The sequence below is a fragment of the Hydractinia symbiolongicarpus genome, chromosome 4, assembly GCF_029227915.1.
Source record: "Hydractinia symbiolongicarpus strain clone_291-10 chromosome 4, HSymV2.1, whole genome shotgun sequence".
Classification (NCBI taxonomy): domain Eukaryota; kingdom Metazoa; phylum Cnidaria; class Hydrozoa; order Anthoathecata; family Hydractiniidae; genus Hydractinia; species Hydractinia symbiolongicarpus.
Genome location: NC_079878.1, coordinates 5,126,225 through 5,146,465, shown reverse-complemented (window position 1 = coordinate 5,146,465; position 20,241 = coordinate 5,126,225). Strand labels below are relative to the sequence as shown.

Genomic DNA, 20,241 nt, shown 5'->3' with positions numbered 1-20,241 from the left:
CAGTAAAAATGTTTAAGTTTAGGGTTTATCATATACTAACTCATTGGCCGCGTCTTGTGTGCACAATTGTGCGCGGTACCATGCACAGATTTGTACATACAAGTAGCTGCTTGAAAGTCTTTCAAAGTTTGATTCTTTATGGTTCTCTAAGGTAAAAAAAATAGTACTCCAGTGCAGAACTGTCAACTTATTTATAGTGGATAAAAAACCTTTCTTTAGGATTATTATTAAAAGAGGCTTAGCATTTTACAGAAAAATTAAATTTCATGCTTGATTGCTTTTGAACGCAGCTATACTGCAGAAAGTCCATTTTGTATTTTTGATGATTTTGAACAGAACTGTGTGCGACTTAACTGCGTCTTTGTGCAGAAAAAGTAAAACTGCGTGCAAATATTATGCCGAAATTAATCGTAAACAAACAATCGATACCTCAAGTTCATATGAAACGTTCGGAATAGAAAGTATCATGTTAGTATAAAAATTTTATGAGAACATAACATTTTTTTGCCAAAAAATCTGACCAAACAATAGAAACAATCTAGATTTTAAATGGCTTTTATGGCTAAGTACATTGACATAATCCAGAATTAACTTTTGGCATTTGCAAAGCAGTGGCATTAGCCGAATAGCCGAAAAGTTTTCGATTATACATTTGAGTTAAAAGGCTGTAATAATGCTATGAACCAACTCTTTTATTCACAATTAGTTCTAAATCTCGCAGGAACATTCAATCTTGTTTATAGGATCTATATTTGTTCTTGATGTCTTCGCGCCATCTTCGATATAACAAAGTCTTTGGAACGAGGTTGAAGATATTATTGTATTTATTAAACCAAAAATATGAGAAAGCCATTTTTTAGAAAAATCTTTTTGTCTTAAAAGGGGGATCTATTAGATGAGCACCTATACTCTATTAAATGCTCCACCCAGATGCAGCCTGTATTAGGTGTTTAACCCGTCTAGCACCTCATACAGTTTACGATTAAACGGTCAGGTACTTAGGCTAGTTATGCCCAATAACGACTATGGATTCTATTTCAGTTTACAGTCAAAATCTTGTGTTATAATATAGATTTTTTTAAACAACTATGTACAAAAAAATACATACGTACACATACTTTTATATTATACCTCGATATAAAGGGTTTTAAGAAGTATATACTGGAAAAAGGGAGCAGCTACTGCTACTCAACTTCTTCTTTATTGGAAGAGGAATATTACGAAGCTTTAAATTAAAACGCAAATATTTCAAACTTATTACACCAAAGCAGAAGACATTGTTATTTGTAAACAAAAAACGATAAACGAGATCATTAGGTTAAGCATCCAGTTGATGAAAACTAACATTCGAAACAGTCTTAACCAGTGAACTTTGAACAGTCTTGTCTTTGAGAGGTCTGCGTGCTAAGCCGCAACTTGCACTTCTCGGACGACACCGCGGTCTCATATCCTCTTCAGAAACCAACGATGATGCATTCAAACTTTTGGAGCGCTGCCTGTTCTTATAATTTTGTAACATGGTATGACAATTAAATGCGTAATCGGCATCCATTAGTTCTGTGATAATGTACCTCTCAATACTGTCCTTTAATTTTTCTGACATTACGCCCAGGCGTGGGTGTCCTTGCAACGCTTGTCGCAACGTCTCTTCACGAACGATGTCAGAATGATGTTGGCTTAACAACCTAGAAAAAGAAAAACGCCGTGGATTAAAATTTCTTAACGAATTCTTTCCTGATAAACAAATTGTCAATCAATGGCAACTAAATAATGTTTGCAGCGCATTTCATGCAAAAGTCAGTACCAATCTCTAAGTTAATATATATCTAATAGACTCCTAATATTTAGCCTGGGAAAAAACTTAATATCAACATTCGAAACGGATTGATTTAAAGTCAAACATTTATAGCAAATCTAAAAAAGCGAGTATATGTAGAAAATGCACACTTTTTGAACCAATGGCATCTGCTTTAGACAGATTTCACTGTTTAATTAATAAAAGTGCCAAAACTGAAGAAGTTACCCTGGGTAATTAAGCGCTACTAAACACGAAGTAAGTCTAATTTTTAATATCAGCTTGAAGCTAATTAACTTAAATCAACGAATATGTTACACCTATAAAACGGTCTTTATTTCAAATAGAATTTAGATAGGTGTCACATTCGCCTACCTTGTTTTCCAAATTTTTTCTCTTTTTGACGAAATGGTCAAGAAAGGTAAAAAGAAATATTTGGTCAAAGTGTCGCAAATTATTACAACTACAAATGTTTGTCGTACCTGCCATTTAATTCTGTTCTCATACTTTCGTTCAACGCCTTGTTGCGGCGGCTACCTGTAAAGATAAAAAGCCGTTTAACTTCATAGACACAACTTTCTTTGGTAAAGTAAATAACTCTTCTATAGACTTATGAAACAAAAAAGCTCGTGTGGAAGATAATGATATTGTCATAGCAACTTCGATGCGCTCTGCGTTTATGAAGTCACGCGTTTTAAGTCAACGAAATTGCTTAAAACGTGTTTGTTCTATCCTTATATCAATCGAAGTTTTCTCACAACGGGATTTATGTAAAGGACATCTTGTTTCTCACGGTCATCATAAGTCATTATTTCAAATGAAAAAAAACAGTAACGCACATCTGTTCTGCAAAATAGCTTGTATTGCAATCACATCTTTTAAAACTTGTACCCAGTGCTCTTTTGTGTCTAGTGATTCTGCATGACAAACATAAATATCTGTTGATTTGTATTTCCGAAACCAAATTGCAAATTTCAGGGGGTCATTGTCCACAGTTTCTGTAATTCCCATGCGAGAAGTCTAAAAGAAAAAAACGTTACCGTTATTATTCGATTGTAAAAAGAAATGTACGCAAAGTGTTATACTATTATTTTTCCATCACAATTTTGTACAAATACCAAGAAGCACTATGGCTAGTAGCATTGTAAATTAAACAAACGGAGAAAATTAATAAAGACAACCAGCTGAAAACACTTTATGATTAACATATCTACGGGAACCAATTATGATTTTCTAACCAGCTATACACGATGACACAGGATGGGAAATGATGTCTATAAATGCGTTTTAATGTGGCTAGCAAAAAGAAAACTTGTTTACACTCAACCTTCTAGACTCTGAAAAACATTGTTTTAATAAAGCTCATAATTAGCTCGCCAAATAATAAAGCATAAAATAATGAAGAATCAATACTCTTCAAAAGGACTGATGGATTTAAAAATCTTAACAGATATGATTAATGGTTTTACCCTGATGAATTACAATTACTTTTGATAATAGCAACAATAACAACGACAAAAATGACTACGGTGACGACGAAAACTACGACAACAACGACGACGACACAAAATTAACGACAAAATAACGACAAAAACAACAACGACGACAATAGATAGAAACACTCACTTTTCCATGAGCCAAACATTTATACAACGGAAGCTTTTTTAATCTTTTAATTGTCTCCGTAAACACAACGACTTTTTCGAAGATAAAAATCCTCATGGTTTTAGGTTTTGCCTTTCCTCTGCCAATGACCACGTCTAAAGAATCCTAGTGTAAGATAAGTTGCATTAAATTTGCACCAGGATTTGATGTTTTTAAACATGATTTTGCTTACTTTGTTGGTTTTACTAAAAAAATCGAACCTTTGTAAACGCAGAGTGAGAATTTCATAAATAACTATAGATTTTGAGAGTAAAATAATGTATCTGGATCACTCTTACAAGATTGTTACATTACTCCTGCATCTTAATAGAGAAACGTGTTAACATACCTGATATATTAAATCTTCAGACGGAAGAAAGCCCTAAACAAAAACGGTTATACATATAACTTAAATCTTTGAAAAAAAAAAATCCCTTAACATGCCCACAATGTAGAAGCGGCATACCTCGTATCCATGTATCAGTTCAACATGCATGGCGTCATTAGCAATTTTTGGTACACGTTCCATCACTACAAGAGCCTCCTGAAACGTTTATTTAAATAAGTTAATCTCTCCTAAATCCTTTTTATCGTAATGTTTTAATGTCGTACTGAGTTATATATCGTCTTGTGATCATCACGAGAAACATTTGTATGGTAAAAATAAGGTAACTCTTGGCACCCGGTGCACTATCCAATATAAAAAATGGCAGTATATAGGATATGGTATTAATGCCCAAAATAGGCATTATAAAAATGTCAAGTCATATGACAAAACATTTTGACGTTCCGAATCTGGTTTGTCAAAGATGACATGGATATTTATTACCACTTGTTGGACACACCTTAAACACATACCTCAATAAACGAAACATCCATGTCAGCTTTTAATGAATACTGCTTGATAGTTGTGAGTAAGAGCTGATATTTCATCAATCTTTGTACAGGTTTGACCAAATAATCTTTTATAGATAATTTGCGATCTGGGAAATACTTCTTTCGGATCTAAATTATTTATTATCGCGTATTTTATATGTGTAACTTATCAGACTAGTAAAACGGAGCGAATATTTATAGGAACTAAAAGGTGGTTTGGTCACTTGTTCCTCCCATTTTAGTTAATGCAGCACGATGTGACAATATGTTTAAAATATGGATGATAAACGGAAACGTTAAAGTAGTAGCTACTCACAATGTCAATTTCTGTTTCATGTACTTCAAGAGCTTCATCTGCTGATGGTTTGCACTTGCAATACTGAGAATATAATGTTGCTAACTCTTCTTCCTGGAATAAGAAAGGATAAATATTTCAAAGGAGTCTTCTGATTAACCTCATCCCTAGAACTTGTTAGAGTTTTTTAGATTGGGACGGCCTAAAGCCAAATAAATCCTAAAAACGACGCTGTCTTCTGACGAATGAACGTGAATCACAGCGGTGTAAAATTTCTTATAATTCTAAACTTTAGAATTGGGAACATGTTGAAGTGTCAGTAAATTTAGTGATGATATACTAGCAGCCTGGCCACAAGCATATGAAAGAAAAACTAGGGGCTAAAAAAGATGTGGTACTTTGAAATTCCACCAATGTAGTCAAAAGCCTGATAAAAATTGCTCGATTTTGCCTTTTATTTTAGCAGTTATGATTAAATTGTGCAACCTTCTTTACATGCATTACATGCTATAGCAAATTGTCTGCATATAATTACCAGCTCGCAAAACGTCTCTTTCAGAAATCGTGGTTCCTCCAGACAGTCTTCGATTTTCTCAGAAAAGTTTCTATGGAAATAAAAGAACATATTTACAACAATGGAAGCATACATCAGGCACAATTTCAAAGCTGGAGTTAAACTTACTTATAATGAAATTTATATATTTCTTGAATGTTAGCAAATATAGTTTCAAAAGTGTGTTTTAAAGCTGTTGTAACATCATCTCCTTCTAACAACGGAATAAAATCCTAAACATAGAAATATTATTTAATGATTAAAAGAGGCAGAAATTTATACTTCTCAAAAAGTCAATGATAGGTAATATAAGGTCGGATAGTCGACCCAAAGTGTTCTTTTTTTTTTTCACGTACTTAGCCTAAATTTTAGTCCGTTTTTACATTCTGCGCATTCTTTATATGTAGTACAGTACCTATATACATTACAAATATTTACAATGTAAAATCTAAGCACAAATTTCGCAAAATCGCAACAAATGATTCTGCGAAGGTTTCAGCCTTCAAGGCTGTCATAGCCCACGATTTGTGTGTGCCTGTGCGTGTTTTTAAAATGTCAGCCTTGCCATTGTTGTTATTCTTTTTTCTACCCATTCCCATCCTGTTCTTATAAATTCTTTTATTAAAAATGTGTATGACATTCACGTCATCCAGCATTCATTTGCCCATATAGTATTGAAAGACCCCTTCTTATACGAGAACAGACGACCTTACATTGACTATAAATCCCAGATCTGCTACGTAATCCTTTTCTGTATCAGCTAGCTCCGTCAACACCAAATCTCGTTTCATCAAAGCTTCTTTTTCTGTAACACTCTTTAGGCGCTTAACTGTGTGATTTATTAATGTATTTTCATTATCACTTTCGGCATTCAGATCCGAGAAGTCATCGTACGAATCTAGCATTGTTTGATACAAATCATTTGAACCTCTAGTTGCACCAAAATGTTTATACATTTCTTTCAGTTCCTCCATTTTCTTTCGTCTTGATTTGCTGTTCGTCCGATGTCGAGATCGGCCTCTTCTTTGACCATCTTCGTTGTCATAGTTGCAAACATCTTTTGGTTCAGTTGGAGTTTTATTTTCATCGCTATCCGTGCAATATCCTTCTTCGCTTGAATGCACACCTTCATTCATTACATATTGTGGGAATGCTATAAGAAAGAAGTAGAACAATAATGAGCTTTGTAGTATTTAAAGAACTACAGAAGATTATACCAAGGGTTAAAAGGCCTGCGGAGTATCCCGTAAGACCTTTCAAATATCTGAGAATACCAGACAGGTGTATCTAACATTTCAATTGAACTGTGTTGTACAGATGTGTATATTTAATAAACAGACAAAGAAATCGACTGACTTGTTGCTGCCACAAGTTTGCACGCATGACTTGAACTTGAATGGTTGTGAATTTCATTACACGCCATGTGGTACACTTGTTTTGTGTACCAGCAGTGTCTCGCGCTGATTAAATGACACTCTAACGTTGACTTGCTATAAAATGCTTTGTAACATGTGACGCAGTTGTAACTCTCAAGTGAACTACGCTTGTAAAGGCTAATCGCACTCTCTTCTGCTTTATCTAAAGAATAAAGTAAAAAATAGTTAAAAAACACTATTAAATTCGTTTAGTTCTCAAACGTCTGCTTTGTCAACAGGGTTTTATGAAAACACACGCACATTTACATAAAAAATAAAAAATAGAAAAACCCAGCAACACAGCACGAAAACAACTTTAGGTGACTAATTCACAGTTTTTAAGATTATAAAATTCTTCAATTTTTATGTGAAGTTAGTTTACTGTTTTTTTAAAAATATCGGCACGACTTAGCAAAGCGGTATTTCTATTGATGGCAACACTCCACTTTGTGTTGTGAAGTAATAACAGGAACGAGCAAAGAAAAAACACGCAAAATTTTTTTTATACAAGCAAAGTTTAAGAAAGGTAGTCGCAGCGAAGGATTACAAAATGCATAACCCGCTTTAGCAGCATACGCATATTTCCAACAATGATTTTTTAAAACCTTTGCAGAAACGGTGTTATTATTATTAAACCTACAAAACAAGCATCATACAGATATCGCAATTTTAAATCATCCATGTTGCTCTGTAAAAAGCAGGAAATTGAAGTTAACAAGAGGTTTTTATTTTATTTAGGTTCAGCTAGAAATTATTCTTATTTTGTTTTATATTCCAATATTTCTTTATTATACATAGCTAGCACATTATAAATAATTGCGATCCAATTATTCCGAAAATTTCTGTTCTTCTGCTTTTACCATTCCCAGCTTCACAGTTTCAATAAAATTAATATGATAAAATGGGTAATACACCTGTTCTGCACTCGGTCTTTATTTTCAGTTACCCGAGGGCAAAAAAACTAAGCAATTTTATCACATACTTTTCTCGATAATCTAATTGTTATTGTTACTCTTTTACTGTCTCATGGTACAACAAAAAAAAAATGCAAAAATACATGTGACTGTATTAATGTAAGCTAAAAAATTGCTGACATAGAGATCTGTCTAATTTGGATTCAAATTGCCATAGTTGTAACCTACTTTTAATAGAATGTTAATAATCAAGGTCTATAAATGCTTGCTGATTACTTTTTTGGATAATCTACAAACCTGAGAAGCTACTGCAGGGTAGAATTTGACAGTAAAACAACAACAACATAATATGGAGTGGTTATACTAGCTACATTAATACTATTACATGAACAAAAATATTAATGATAGTATGGACACAAGTGTCAACCGCTACTTTCGCACACATACAGTTGAACTCATGTAATTTGAACTCCTATAATTCGAAAAATCATAGCAATCGACGAATTTTCCGGTCCCGTTCGAGTTTAATCTAAGTTTCTTAACAAAACACTCCTATAATTCGAACTCATGTAATTCGAAAGATATGTAAATCGAACGGTTTTATTGTGAGCAAATTTTGAATGTGTAATTCGAATTTTGAAAATTTTCGTCCGCTCAAAGTTCTAATACTCAAATTTTTCAACAATCGAACGTTCCAATGAAATTTGAACTTTTCTAGTAATCGAACGTTTCATTGAAATAGAATGTTTTGAAAAAGCTTTTTGAGTGTTTTTGTTTGTCTGTTGATATTTTACATCTTTCCCAACAATGGCATCCAATAAGAAACACAATGAGATGACTTTGAAAATAAAGTATAACGCTTTAAAAAGATTTGGAAAAGGGGCACTTGAACAAATATATAGCCAAGGAATACAATATTCCCACTATAACACACTGGCAACCTGGAAGAAAAAAAGGAGAAAATAATCGAAGTTATTGAAAAATCCTCTTTGTACATAAGCCAGGTGGAAATGGTTTTGCCCACGAAAGCCCCGAAATGCATGGAAAATGGCCGTGCTGGCGTCAGCAACAATTAGCACATTTCAAGAGTTTGGATTTATCAAGGAATCTAAGATCCTAAGACTTACGACTGTTTACAAGTTCAGAATGCGTGATTCTAAGATAGAAATATCCTATTCAATTATACTTGGTGGCGAAATTAGCTGTGATTTAATATACAAGTGCGTTTGATTAAAAAAGAAACTAAAATAAAAAGAAATTCTTACGAGAATATGTGTATGTCTCTTCCTTTCAAAATGTTAAACTGTTTATACCGCTGTAAAAAATAATTCTTTTTATAACTAGATAAATGTGTGACGAACAAAAAAATAACCGATGCCAGGGTGTGAAAAAATAATTAACGCTCGCATGTTGTAACTAAAGAAAGGAATTCTGTACCGCTTTTTTCTACTGCAAAAACCGATAATCTTCTAACACCTACACTCTTTTAGAAGTTTCATTCAAAACAATTTTTATTCATGATTTGATTAGAAGGAATTTTAGTTCCCATTAGTGCACCGGTTATTTCAATTCGTCTTTTACTAAAAAAGAAACCCGCGATGTTGCGTCACTAGTAAAGAATCCTTAGGCTTTCGTGCAGTTTAGCGTCCTTAATAACATTTATCCATTAAAAAGAAAAAAATCAGTGTCATATTTTAGATGAAAATTAAGACGGCAAATCAGAAAGGGACAACGTGAGATGGGAACTAGGTTGCAAATGTTGATATTGTTACTTAAAAGCTGGATTACGGGTTATAACAACTGCGCTAAGCACTGTGATTAACTATTTGTCGGACGAATTATTTAATCTGTATTTACATTCATTTGGAAAATACTGCTACATGAACTCGTTTCAACAACAACAACAAAACACTAAAACATAACGTAAGAAAATTTTTATAAGAATACTAGAAATCTAACCAGGCTGGTCATTATTCTTATTTCTCTATTAATCCAAATAATAGATGTATTTTTTTTACCCGGAAAACTCGCCTGATTTTCTTATAAAAAAAAACCGTGTGATAATAACAATAAAAACAAAACAAATAAACTAGTTTGACAAAATTACCTTATCACAAGATTGTGTTTTGATTAGCTTCTCATAGCTAACAATGTCTTCGGTTTCTTACATTTTTACTTCATTATTGCTAACATGTAATTAAATAAAGTTAATTATAAGGGATACATCTTGATTGTCAATCTAATCACTCCGACATATAAAATTGAGTAAGCTTTGTTACGTTTCATTTCTACAACATCACATTTCTATAGGATAGCCATTTGTTTTACAAACCACAAAAATGACATCAGAAGCATCAATAATCCGATGGATATAAAACGTGATTTTTGTTAATTTAGATTAGCCATGCTTATTACTAATACGTCCCATTTTTCAATGAATTTTGTGTGCAAAAATTCTTAACATTTACAACACAAATTGAAATATGTTTGACATACGTTAAGAATAAGTTTTTTTATTTTACAAACGTCGTTCAGAAATTTCGTAGATGGTTTTGCGAACATTATAAAGAATAAAAATATTCCACAGCGAATTAGCAACGATTAAATTACCTTAAGATCAACTTATTGTATGACGTCCTGATTACATCGAGTTTTTTAAAAGCCTAAGATACTCCAAAACACATGTCAATCTTAAATACTAGTTTACCCACCAAATTTTTGTTGATTATGACTTTTTTGACTGTTTTACGTCGCCTAAATTGGCATTTAAGCAGAAGTTTTGTGAAGATTTTAATTTCTCTATGTAGTACAAACTCGCTTCCATTAAAGAAGTGCATAAGGTATTCCCTCATGAGCAATGCATTAAATCGACAACAGTGGATTAAAAAGAAATGCCGTATCAGTTTAATAGTTTTTAATTTTAAGGTTTCCCCTCGCTTCATTTATTACTCATGGGAACGATCACTTCCAAAGTAAGACCTTCAATCAAGTAAATTTAATTAATCATTTCATCCACCCCTTCATATCTCTTAAAATCTATAATTAGTGTACACACTTGTTAACCGTTGATAATAATTCAATATGTCATTGAGATAAGAAGATTGAGTTGAGAAATTTGGACGGAATAGTGTAGAGACTTATAGTTCCTGGGACAAAGCCCAGAGGTAGACAAAGAAAGACTGCAGAAGGCAATGAGTACAGACTCGATGCAGAGGAATTTGAGTGTACATCTAACACAGTTAGATTAGATTGGAAGAGAGTTAATAATATACCCCATCCAACCCAAGATAGCTAGACGTTAACAGACGTAAAGTCGAGAATAATTCTAGCTGTAAGTCCCTTAGGAAAATCAACTTCAGACAAAAAAAAAATCAATTTCAAGTATTTTGGTCATGCACAGTTGTTTTAGGTCGTTGAATCGCTTGCAACGATGATCAAAATAATGCATAAAATAATATACACTTTTAAAAAAAGTTGTTTTAGTTTTCAATTCGAAGTTGACAACATCAATATCCACTCTGTCACTGACACACAAAGTTAGAGCATTGTTTTAAAGACGAAATATTGAAAACAAGTTTAATTTTGGATGTTTTAATGATAAACCAAGAGACAGTCAATTTTAAAATTAGAAATGTGTTTAATTTTTTTAACAGAACCAAAAAGACAATCGTTTTTTCAAGGTCAAAGAACTTCCTGTACTGTAGACTTATCTGGTAAGTTTATCTGGACTCTCAGCAGAGGAAAAATACCATCAAAAAAACGAACGAATGGTCAAAACAAACAAACAAAGAATGAGGAACATGTTAGAAGCAGTAATTATAAGCAATTAAATACACAATACTTTTACATTAGAAGCGGAAATTGATTTCATAGGTGCGATCAATTTCTACAAGATATGTTGAAATAAATAGTATATTGATAAATAAATATTTTTAATTGTATGTTTTTAAGATGTGAAAAAAGATGCCAAAATTTAAAAAAGAATCTAGCTTTCCTTCCATTCGTGTATAACTTATTGAAATACGTGATACCGAAAGCCAGACCCGAAACAAGTTCAGGTGAGTGTAAAATACTAGTGCACTGATCATCATGGAAGATCACAAGAAAACGTGAACTTATTCACTTATCGAGTACTTATTTTTTGGGAGAAATATACTTCGCAAGGATTTAATTTAGGGAAACTATAACTTCTTCTTCTCTATAGAATTCCAGTAATCGTGCTCGGAGAAAACGGAAACAAAGAAATCATAAAACACAAACGGTAGCATCCAAAAAAGAAATCACGTGGTTACGATTCCGACTTTGCCAACGTATTGTAATTGTGATTCATGTCCTGAATCTTACGTTATTGCATTCAGCCCTGTAAGCCTATGTGTATTAAAAGTCAAAGCCAATTTTCGTTGCAACAAAAAAGTAAACTTAGTCATGGTCGTCTTGCATGAAACTTCTGGTTAAAACTACGAAAATAACGCAACGAAAATTTTTGTGTTCCTTTACATAGGTTTCTATGTAAAGGAACACAACAGGCTCTTGTATATAGTATATATTGTATCTTGTATATATCTTGTATATAGTTTTCAAAAAAACTGCATAATAATAAAATTGTATTCTTAGCTAAATACAGTTAGCTATTTGTCGTTATAACTCGCTAGGAATATCTAGCTAGCTTAAAACAGTAAAAGCTAGAACCACCATTGAACTTTAAGATGGCTTTAATGTTATTCAGCAGTAGATCTTCAAGATAATTAATCCAGTAAATATTCAAACTAAAAGATTGTATATAATTTTTGCAAGGAATTTAATCTTATTTCATGGAAGGAAGACAACATCTGACATCATTGAAAACTAATAGTCACCATTGATTAATGTTTGATATTAATACTATTTATATCGAGATAAAGAATACAGCAACATCTTTGTCAAACCTTGGTGTGTGGCTTGAAAATATTATAACCGGTCCATTTTGTTTTTTTTTTTCACCCCAGTGACTATCATAGCATCACAATTTGAAAAAAATGCTACCAAACTGATTCATGGCCAAATTCCATAACGGTAGTTTTCAAAAAACGCAATTTTGTTTACGTTAATGCGATTATAGAAGGGTAAAACAAGAAATGACTCGGGTGATTTTTTCAGGGAATGATAACTGTCTTTATTAAATAATACGCGTTACCCACGACAACAACAATTTCCCTTAAGAAAAATTAAAATGACAGACACAGGTGAGCGAATCACGAGACAGGCTAGCCCTATTGTCGAGGAAATGAAAACTCTGTCAATATAACCATTTTTTACTTACAAGTCAATTATACTTATATCCAGCATAACCTATATCAAGGTTACTTTCTAAAGTAACTTAAAAAACTGTACACGTGTAAATAGATGTTAGCTATCTAAACAAAACATTACAAAACGTTAAAGCTATCGATAACTCCATGCATTCCGTGTGATTGCGAAAAAATTAAGCTTTTGTGTAATTAAGTTTGTTCTGACTCTTTTGTCTCCTCTTTGCTTACAGCATGCTGCCATTCTTAAATGTCTATTGATTTTTAGAGAATTCTCGCTGCTGACATCAGCATTTTAAGACCTTTAATAGCATCGCATATTATGTTCAAAGACCTATGATAACAGTAAAACCTAAAAAATTTGACTTGAAACGTGGTATGATTTTTTTTACATTGCATGATTTCAACCTGTATCCATGCTCAACGTAATCAACCAATTGTTTTTTTAATCTTTTATATGTTAGCCCCTTACTGAATAATAAGAAGTAATAAAGAAGAGATGGCAACATTCCGTATAGTAAAGGTACTCTCTAAATATTTTGGATTTGTCAACAAAAACGTCGACCAATCAGATTCTTCAAAATGTGTCAAAAAATAGCAGTTAATCACGCTCCAAGATGAAATTCAAATTTGTGGTTTTATATCAAAAAAGGGTGACATGCAATCAAATTGAACAAATTATTATTGACAAAAAAGTCATTGAATTGTATTTTCCATTCAAATGTTCTTTATTTTTTAGGACACCTATTGTACACATCATTTTCAATAAGTCTTAAGCAAGAGAGTATGTTTTGAACGCCTGAATACAGACACCTTATAATGCTGATATATTGGTTGCTGATCTACTTGGTTTATTGAATTTATTTAGAAGTTATTATATTCTAATCACTAATTTTACATAATAGGATGTGTATCATGGAATTTCTAGATTTTCTCAATTAACTTGAAAGATATCCAGTTTTTGACAACCCCATTTCTGTTTAAACTCTCTAATTTTAACTTTTTATTTATCCAGTGGAATTGTACGTAATTTTAGAAAAAGTTAATTAGCGTCGTCAATATATTTAATTGATGAAACTGGGGAAGTTTTCTTCTACACCCAAGTACAGGTTGGCGCCTATAATAGAAAGATTTGAATTCTAAAATTTCAGGATATTCAATAATTTTTATACCCTGGGTTGCTAACGGCGGAAATCTTCAAACCGCAGCATTTTTTACTATTTTTTTCATGTACACAGGTAAAGTAAAGAACTTTCTATCCCTAAAAAATTCTCCAAAAAACGTCATTTTTTTTGATGTAGTATTATATTTGAATTTTATTGCTTAATCGATGTATTGCGGTAATTCATTGAGGTACCTTATTCCATGATATTAACGAGTCATGAAATTAACGCTGTTTTTCAAAACTCGCGCTAATTTAATGACCGTTAATTAAAAGCCTAAATTATACTACCTTATTCCAAATTTTTTACTATTTTCTTCTCGTCGAACGATACCTCAACGGTGCTCTTTTTAGCCTCTTTTTAAAACAGAATTTGTATCATCTTCATACCGTGATCTAAGTGGAAAATTAACTGAAAGTTTTCGTCCAAAATTTTTAACATTGTCTTTAAAAACAGCGTAAACTTTTATTTCAATTTCCAAATCGCCTTTTAATAGAGGAGACCGCTTCACTATCTAAACCCCGATCGTGACGTGACAACCATTGAAGTTAATCTTTGCTCGTTAACTTCAAAACCAAAACATGCGAAACTCATGAAAAGCATTTCCAAACTGAAAAAGGTCGTAACATCATCACTGCTGGTTGGAGACTGCTGGGAAACAGAAACATTATAAAGCGCCAGAGAAGCAAACAGCCAGATCAACATGGATCCATTTTTGTAAAATTACAAGTTCATATCATACGAAAAAAGTTATTACTGTTAGAAATTTCTTTCTCTTTTTTCTCAAATTCGCGTTAATTAAATGCATTTTTAAAAAAGAACCTTGCTAAACCGCGTAACTTAAATGCCTTTTTCAAAATAATTTCATTGAACCGCGTTAATTTCATGATCGTCAATTTAATTCGCGTTAATTTCTTGACTCGTTAATTTCATGGAATGAGGTAATCGTAAGCGCATGGAAAAGTCTAAGAGAATTCCCACGTCGCACATAATTCTGGCGCCGATAGTTTATGCATTTTAACATATTTCGTGCGTTCCGTAACGCAACTTTGTTTTTACGCACGAAAAAACACAGTACGGCTATTTTTCTAGAGATAAAAAGACAATTATAAATCAAGGAAGAAAGACATATTAATCAACCTAGTTAACGTGACGTATGCATTCTATTTATACTTTATCTGTGTAAGCGGATTTGCATTCTTGGTGAACTTAACTAAAACATCACAGTTTTACAATGGCTTCTTGTTGTCCTTAGGTTTTGTACTAGACTGTACCTCCTCTGTGTTATAAGGTTATCTCGAGTTTTGAACATCTTCCAGTAATTAAAAACTTTCTAAAAAAGATAACAAAATTTTATTTCCATGAAAGTTTATGACAGTATATGATTTGGTTACCATCAATCTTAAGGGTTTTTTCACGTATTTTTTACTGATAAAGATTGCTCGCTTTATATATCAACGCTTTGTGAAAAACACTTTCCTATCATTAGTTGTGTTGTAATTCACTTTGCTAGTTGATCGTGCTCAACTTTCATGTTAGGGTTTTTTCCCGCCACGTTATTAAAGGCCGAAAAGAAAAATCTCTATACAAAACTAGAGGGTGCTAGATCTATAATCTGCGTGGGAGAAGTTAACAGAGTTCTTACAATGATTCACCATTAACTTCTTCTTTTTCTTTTCACTGCTCTTTTTGAATTTGCTTGGCTTCGCCAAAGAATCAACGTCATTCAAAATAAATTTACAAAAAACAATTGGCTTGATTGGGCAAGAAGTGAAACATTCTACTAAATCCACTACAAGCAATTGGACAGTTAATTTAAACTAGATATTACATTACCAATTAGGCGTTAACAAGATAGCAACGTATGGTGAGAAAACTTAGCTATACCTGGAAAAGCAGTAAGAAACTTACCATTCATGATGAAAAAATTCAACGTGACTATCCAATGAATAGCTGTATTATGGATTGATTCATCAATATTCTATGATTGATGCTAATTTGTTTACATTTATCATATCTGTTATCTAAAATCTACGATTAAAAAAGATGTTGTTATAATTAGTGTTATCGAAAAGTTTAAACACTACTCTTCTCAGCAACAAATTTCAAGCAATTAACGCGCTAACTCAAGGAGAAACGCACCTGCGTCCCAAAGCAGCCGGAAAAAAGTGTTTTAAAATTCAATTGAGAAAGTAGGAAAAAGAAAGGAATGAATAATATATTACTTTCCAGTGACAAAAAACCCTTTACATAATTTCTATGTGTTTACTAAGGTTTTTTCATTCTTCACCCACTGACTGAAGAAAATTGCTTAAAATATTTGGAAAGTTTCACTGTAAAAAATTTATTTGTGCTTCTAATTAGTGATTTCGTATTAATTATAATCTAGTCTATATGGTTTTTACCTTTTGAAATAATAACTTGTATCCTTCGTGGTTTTAGCACTCTCGCGATAATTCTGATGTAACTATGGTAATTTTAACTCAAGAAGTAGATTCAAAACACGCGTGGGAGCTTCAAAACACGCGCGGTGGTCTGTTTCACTATACCTAAAGCCATGTGACATCTTGCTTTTTCAAAAATATCGAATGAAAATGTTCAGTCTGAACGTTTTTAACTAACAACAACAATAACATGACTAATTCTGTAGTAATATCCATTTCCATCTCCTGCTGCTAGGTAAAAATATATGATATATTTATATATCCACTAACCCTATCCAACTTAAACATGCAATAAACCTGAAAATGTATGTTCCTATGTCAAACAAATCTCAGTTGTTTGTTTACAATAATAATTACCAAAACAAAGACATGAATCGGAAAAGCGATCACGTTTAAAGAAGTAAATAGTCACGAAATTCCTTTTTTCGAGAAGTTGTCTGGTCTTTAGTCACGATATACATTCATAAGTCCAGTCAACATTTCTGATTATGATAAATGTTTGTGACTCCTATGAATGAAGCCCTTAGTATTATAGTAATTCCTAATATGTGAAGCCCCCTTTGTATAAATAGATTTACCAACATCAGTTGAACTCTAGTGAATCAGCCACTAGAATTTATTAATTGTGAATAAACAATTAACTGTCATGATTGGAGTCATTTAAAGAAGGCAATTAACTTAATGTAATTATCATAAAAAAATTAGCGTCCTGTCAAAAGTTAGGAACAACACCAATGCAATTACATAACCTAAGAAGCAATAGGATCTGATGTAACATTGTTTGCATACTGGAAGACTAGTAGTGTGTCTAAACTTTAAATAAATGGTTAGGTACCTCATTTCTTCCATTTGATGAAGACGTTGACAATACTAGTGTCTGCTTTTGTCATGGATTTCATGTCAAAAACCTGTGATAATATTGAATGACTTCAACGTAAATCTGTCAGCATAAAAGGTGATAAGGTAGCAATTTTCCTATTTGAATATAATTGCTCGGATGTTTGCTAATTACGGAGAGGTAATAAGGTTTATAATCTTTGTTCAAAAGATTTAGTTTGTCCTTTTACAAAGGTGCTCACAAAATCACTTTTGTGTTAAATAGAGCCGGAACAAGGTAATTTAGGTATAATTTACCCACTTTATTTTTGTTGATGCAAAAAGATTTCCGCTTCAGATTAAAATGTGCGCCTAAGAGCTGATGATCTACGGTTAAATTAGATCAGCTTCCATAGTTTATGGTTACTACAGCATTAGTTATCGTAAGGATTATCAAGATGAAAGGTATGCTACCAGATATAAGTCGCCAGGGAATAAATAATTAAAAAAATAAATAATACGCCCGTGTTTGTTTGGACGTCAGAGCCCAATATGCTCAATTTCCATTAAATTGGTAGCGTTTTTGGATTTTTATTGGTTGTCGGAAACGTGGCCAGTCTGTAATTGAAAGTTGATTCGTTTTAACAAAACTGTCAAAATATTAACGTTGCGATTTTTTAGCCTTAAAAATGTCCAATGTTAGTTAGTCACAAAAATTATGTGACTAAATGCAACATTTAAAACTAACAACTTATGCAAGAAATAGCAACACCATTTTGTTGCAGTCAAAGCACAAAGATGGTTATATAACATATTACCTCTCTAAAACCAAATCAATTCTTAACTCAATTTTTCTTTCTGTTTTGTGCAAAACGAGTTGACAATTTGATCGCACACGTGTTCGTCCTTGTGACAACATGTCACGAATTTATCGTGTTAAAACACACACTGATCTCCATTGATTTTAATTATAAGAGGAAGTTTGTTGATGCAAAAACAACAATTATAAAGATAAGAGGTGCCAAATTGAAAGGTTTATATAAAAGAATTGATATTCTCTCAAACTATTACTGCAGAATCACTACAAAAACAGAGTACGTTGATAGTATTCGATCTATTATGTTATATAGAATGTTTTATTAACTTCGTATTTATAACGTTCACAAAAAGATTCTAAAAGCTTCTATTTCTTTTCTAAAATTTAAACCAACCCTTAACCTAATATTAACTAGCTAGCTGTACTTAACAAACACACCTTTTTATTCAGTTATTCATAGCATTTTTACCTGCCATAATAGATGAAATGCCAATGTTTACAAAACTTTATAAAACTATTGCGTAATTGCATTCTTGTACACGTCGTTTTATGAGAAACCTGGCAAGGAGCTGGTTCTAAAAGGTTTTTTATCCGTCATTGTAATTTTTATTAGTTTTTACTTCTTAATACTTTTTTTTTTAAAAAAATCCGGTTCACTGGAAACTCGGATAACTCGAACATTCTTTAACTCGTCCCATTTCTCATCGCCCATAACCATATTATTTTTTAAATCTATTAAAATATTTTTACTTGGTAGCTGTACTTTTGTTCATAACTTTACACCAGTTAACAGTATGTCTTCAATTTCTTGTAGCTTGGAATAGAACCGTGTTTTTGAAGCTTTTTTATGTTATGTTAGTAAGTTTTTTTTTTCATGAGCCTTCACTGCTTCATTGTAGTGTATATTATGTTTAGAAAATCATTAAACAAGTCTATCAGGTCCTATGTTACTGACATTTGGTTATGTGCAAGGGCGTCAATTTTTTTTTACCTGCGCCAATTGACGCCCGATCGATTTTCTTATTTTTTTGCAGTTTTTCAAGTTTTGTCCCAAAAAATTGTTTAATTACCTAAATAACAGAAAAAAGCTCTTTTCTAAGAAAGATATGTTTTAAATAAACATTGAATTAAAAGTCATTTTCGTTCCAAGACTTTTAAAGAGTTTAAAAAGGGAGAATGTATTGCAATGGAATCAAGAAGCACAGTGGGTTGAAGATGTCCGCAATTATAAACTCAGGCTTTCTAACAACTTGAAAAATCATGAAATCTGAAGTGGACTTAAAAAAGCGAGAAACATGGGAAAAAATCATTGAAGATCCTGAAATTTCATAATTCTTAATTCTACTGTCAGTAATTTAAATACAATACAGCCAAATAAAAAATCAATATTAAAATTACAGATTTTACATTACTCTAAAAAACAAAAAATTTAACTGGGTATCTTGGAAGTGATCTCAAAAGTTCTAAAAATTCCATGGGGTAGATCGTGTTATGTAAAATTGATGATTCGAATTCGGCACAGTTACAGTTGTTAATATTTCATCAGTTCGGCAAATATATTAGCATGTTTCTGTATTTAGGTTATTTGAGGAAGGTGATAAACAAGAAACAAGAAAACAAATTGATACAAGACAAAATAACTTAGAAATAGGATGGTGAAGTCAGTGAGGTTTATATCGCTACTCCAGGTTACAAGCGGCCAGGATTTCCCAAAGCTTGGATAATTTCTCTCTTTATGACTGACGGGTTGATGACATCATAAAAAGCTTTTAAACCTCAATTCCCTGTAATCATTTGTCAAAAACATATCTTATGATAAGCATTCCAAGCTCTTCTCGACAGTGGGAGTCATTTTATTAAATTTCTGACGTCATCAAAAATTGCCTCACTAATGAAATGAGTTTTTTCACAGACCATTTAACCAGTATATATTAAAAAACAGTAAAATCAATTCGAATAAGTTGATTTAATCATTTTGAGAAAAAAAGAAACACAACACAAAATATCTGACAACCCACAATCCACTTTGTTGAATTTAATTTATCGAATTTCAAAAATTTAATATATAGATTTTTATTTTGTAAAATCCTTTAAATTAAAAGAAATTGATTAGATGGCGTTTCTTTTGAGCAATCCTAAATATTAAAACAAAAAAGATCTCTATAAAAATACATGGACTGTGTGTGTCTGTCTGTGACAGGCAAAGTGGATGTGTTTATTTTCC

General features: G+C 32.2%; 2 protein-coding genes across 6 annotated transcripts in view; both read right to left on the bottom strand.

Annotated features, from left to right (window-relative positions):
* LOC130640884 (ESF1 homolog) overlaps positions 1–19,255 on the bottom strand; it is a 77,659-nt gene extending 58,404 nt beyond the window's left edge. For both annotated transcript variants that reach the window (XM_057447470.1, XM_057447471.1), the window contains exon 1: positions 19,246–19,255. The gene's annotated coding sequence lies outside the window, so the exon portion shown is untranslated. The remainder of the gene's footprint in view (positions 1–19,245) is intronic.
* LOC130640885 (rho guanine nucleotide exchange factor 25-like) lies at positions 936–15,985 on the bottom strand. Of its 4 annotated transcripts, XM_057447475.1 has the most exons (14): positions 10,103–10,187; positions 9,600–9,678; positions 6,520–6,741; positions 5,877–6,316; positions 5,293–5,396; positions 5,146–5,215; positions 4,632–4,724; positions 4,298–4,444; positions 3,906–3,983; positions 3,789–3,821; positions 3,422–3,565; positions 2,635–2,815; positions 2,278–2,332; positions 937–1,685 (listed from the first exon to the last, which is right to left on the bottom strand). In XM_057447475.1, the coding sequence occupies exons 3-14, from the start codon at positions 6,584–6,586 to the stop codon at positions 1,319–1,321; spliced, it is 1,779 nt and encodes a 592-aa protein (XP_057303458.1). In that variant the 5' UTR covers positions 6,587–6,741; positions 9,600–9,678; positions 10,103–10,187; the 3' UTR covers positions 937–1,318. The 4 variants fall into 4 exon arrangements, with proteins under 4 accessions (XP_057303457.1, XP_057303458.1, XP_057303459.1 ...); XM_057447474.1 differs by lacking the exons at positions 9,600–9,678; positions 10,103–10,187 and adding an exon at positions 15,852–15,985 and having other exon boundaries at positions 936–1,685; XM_057447476.1 differs by lacking the exons at positions 9,600–9,678; positions 10,103–10,187 and adding an exon at positions 8,758–8,976.
* Positions 19,256–20,241: the final 986 nt, after the last annotated feature.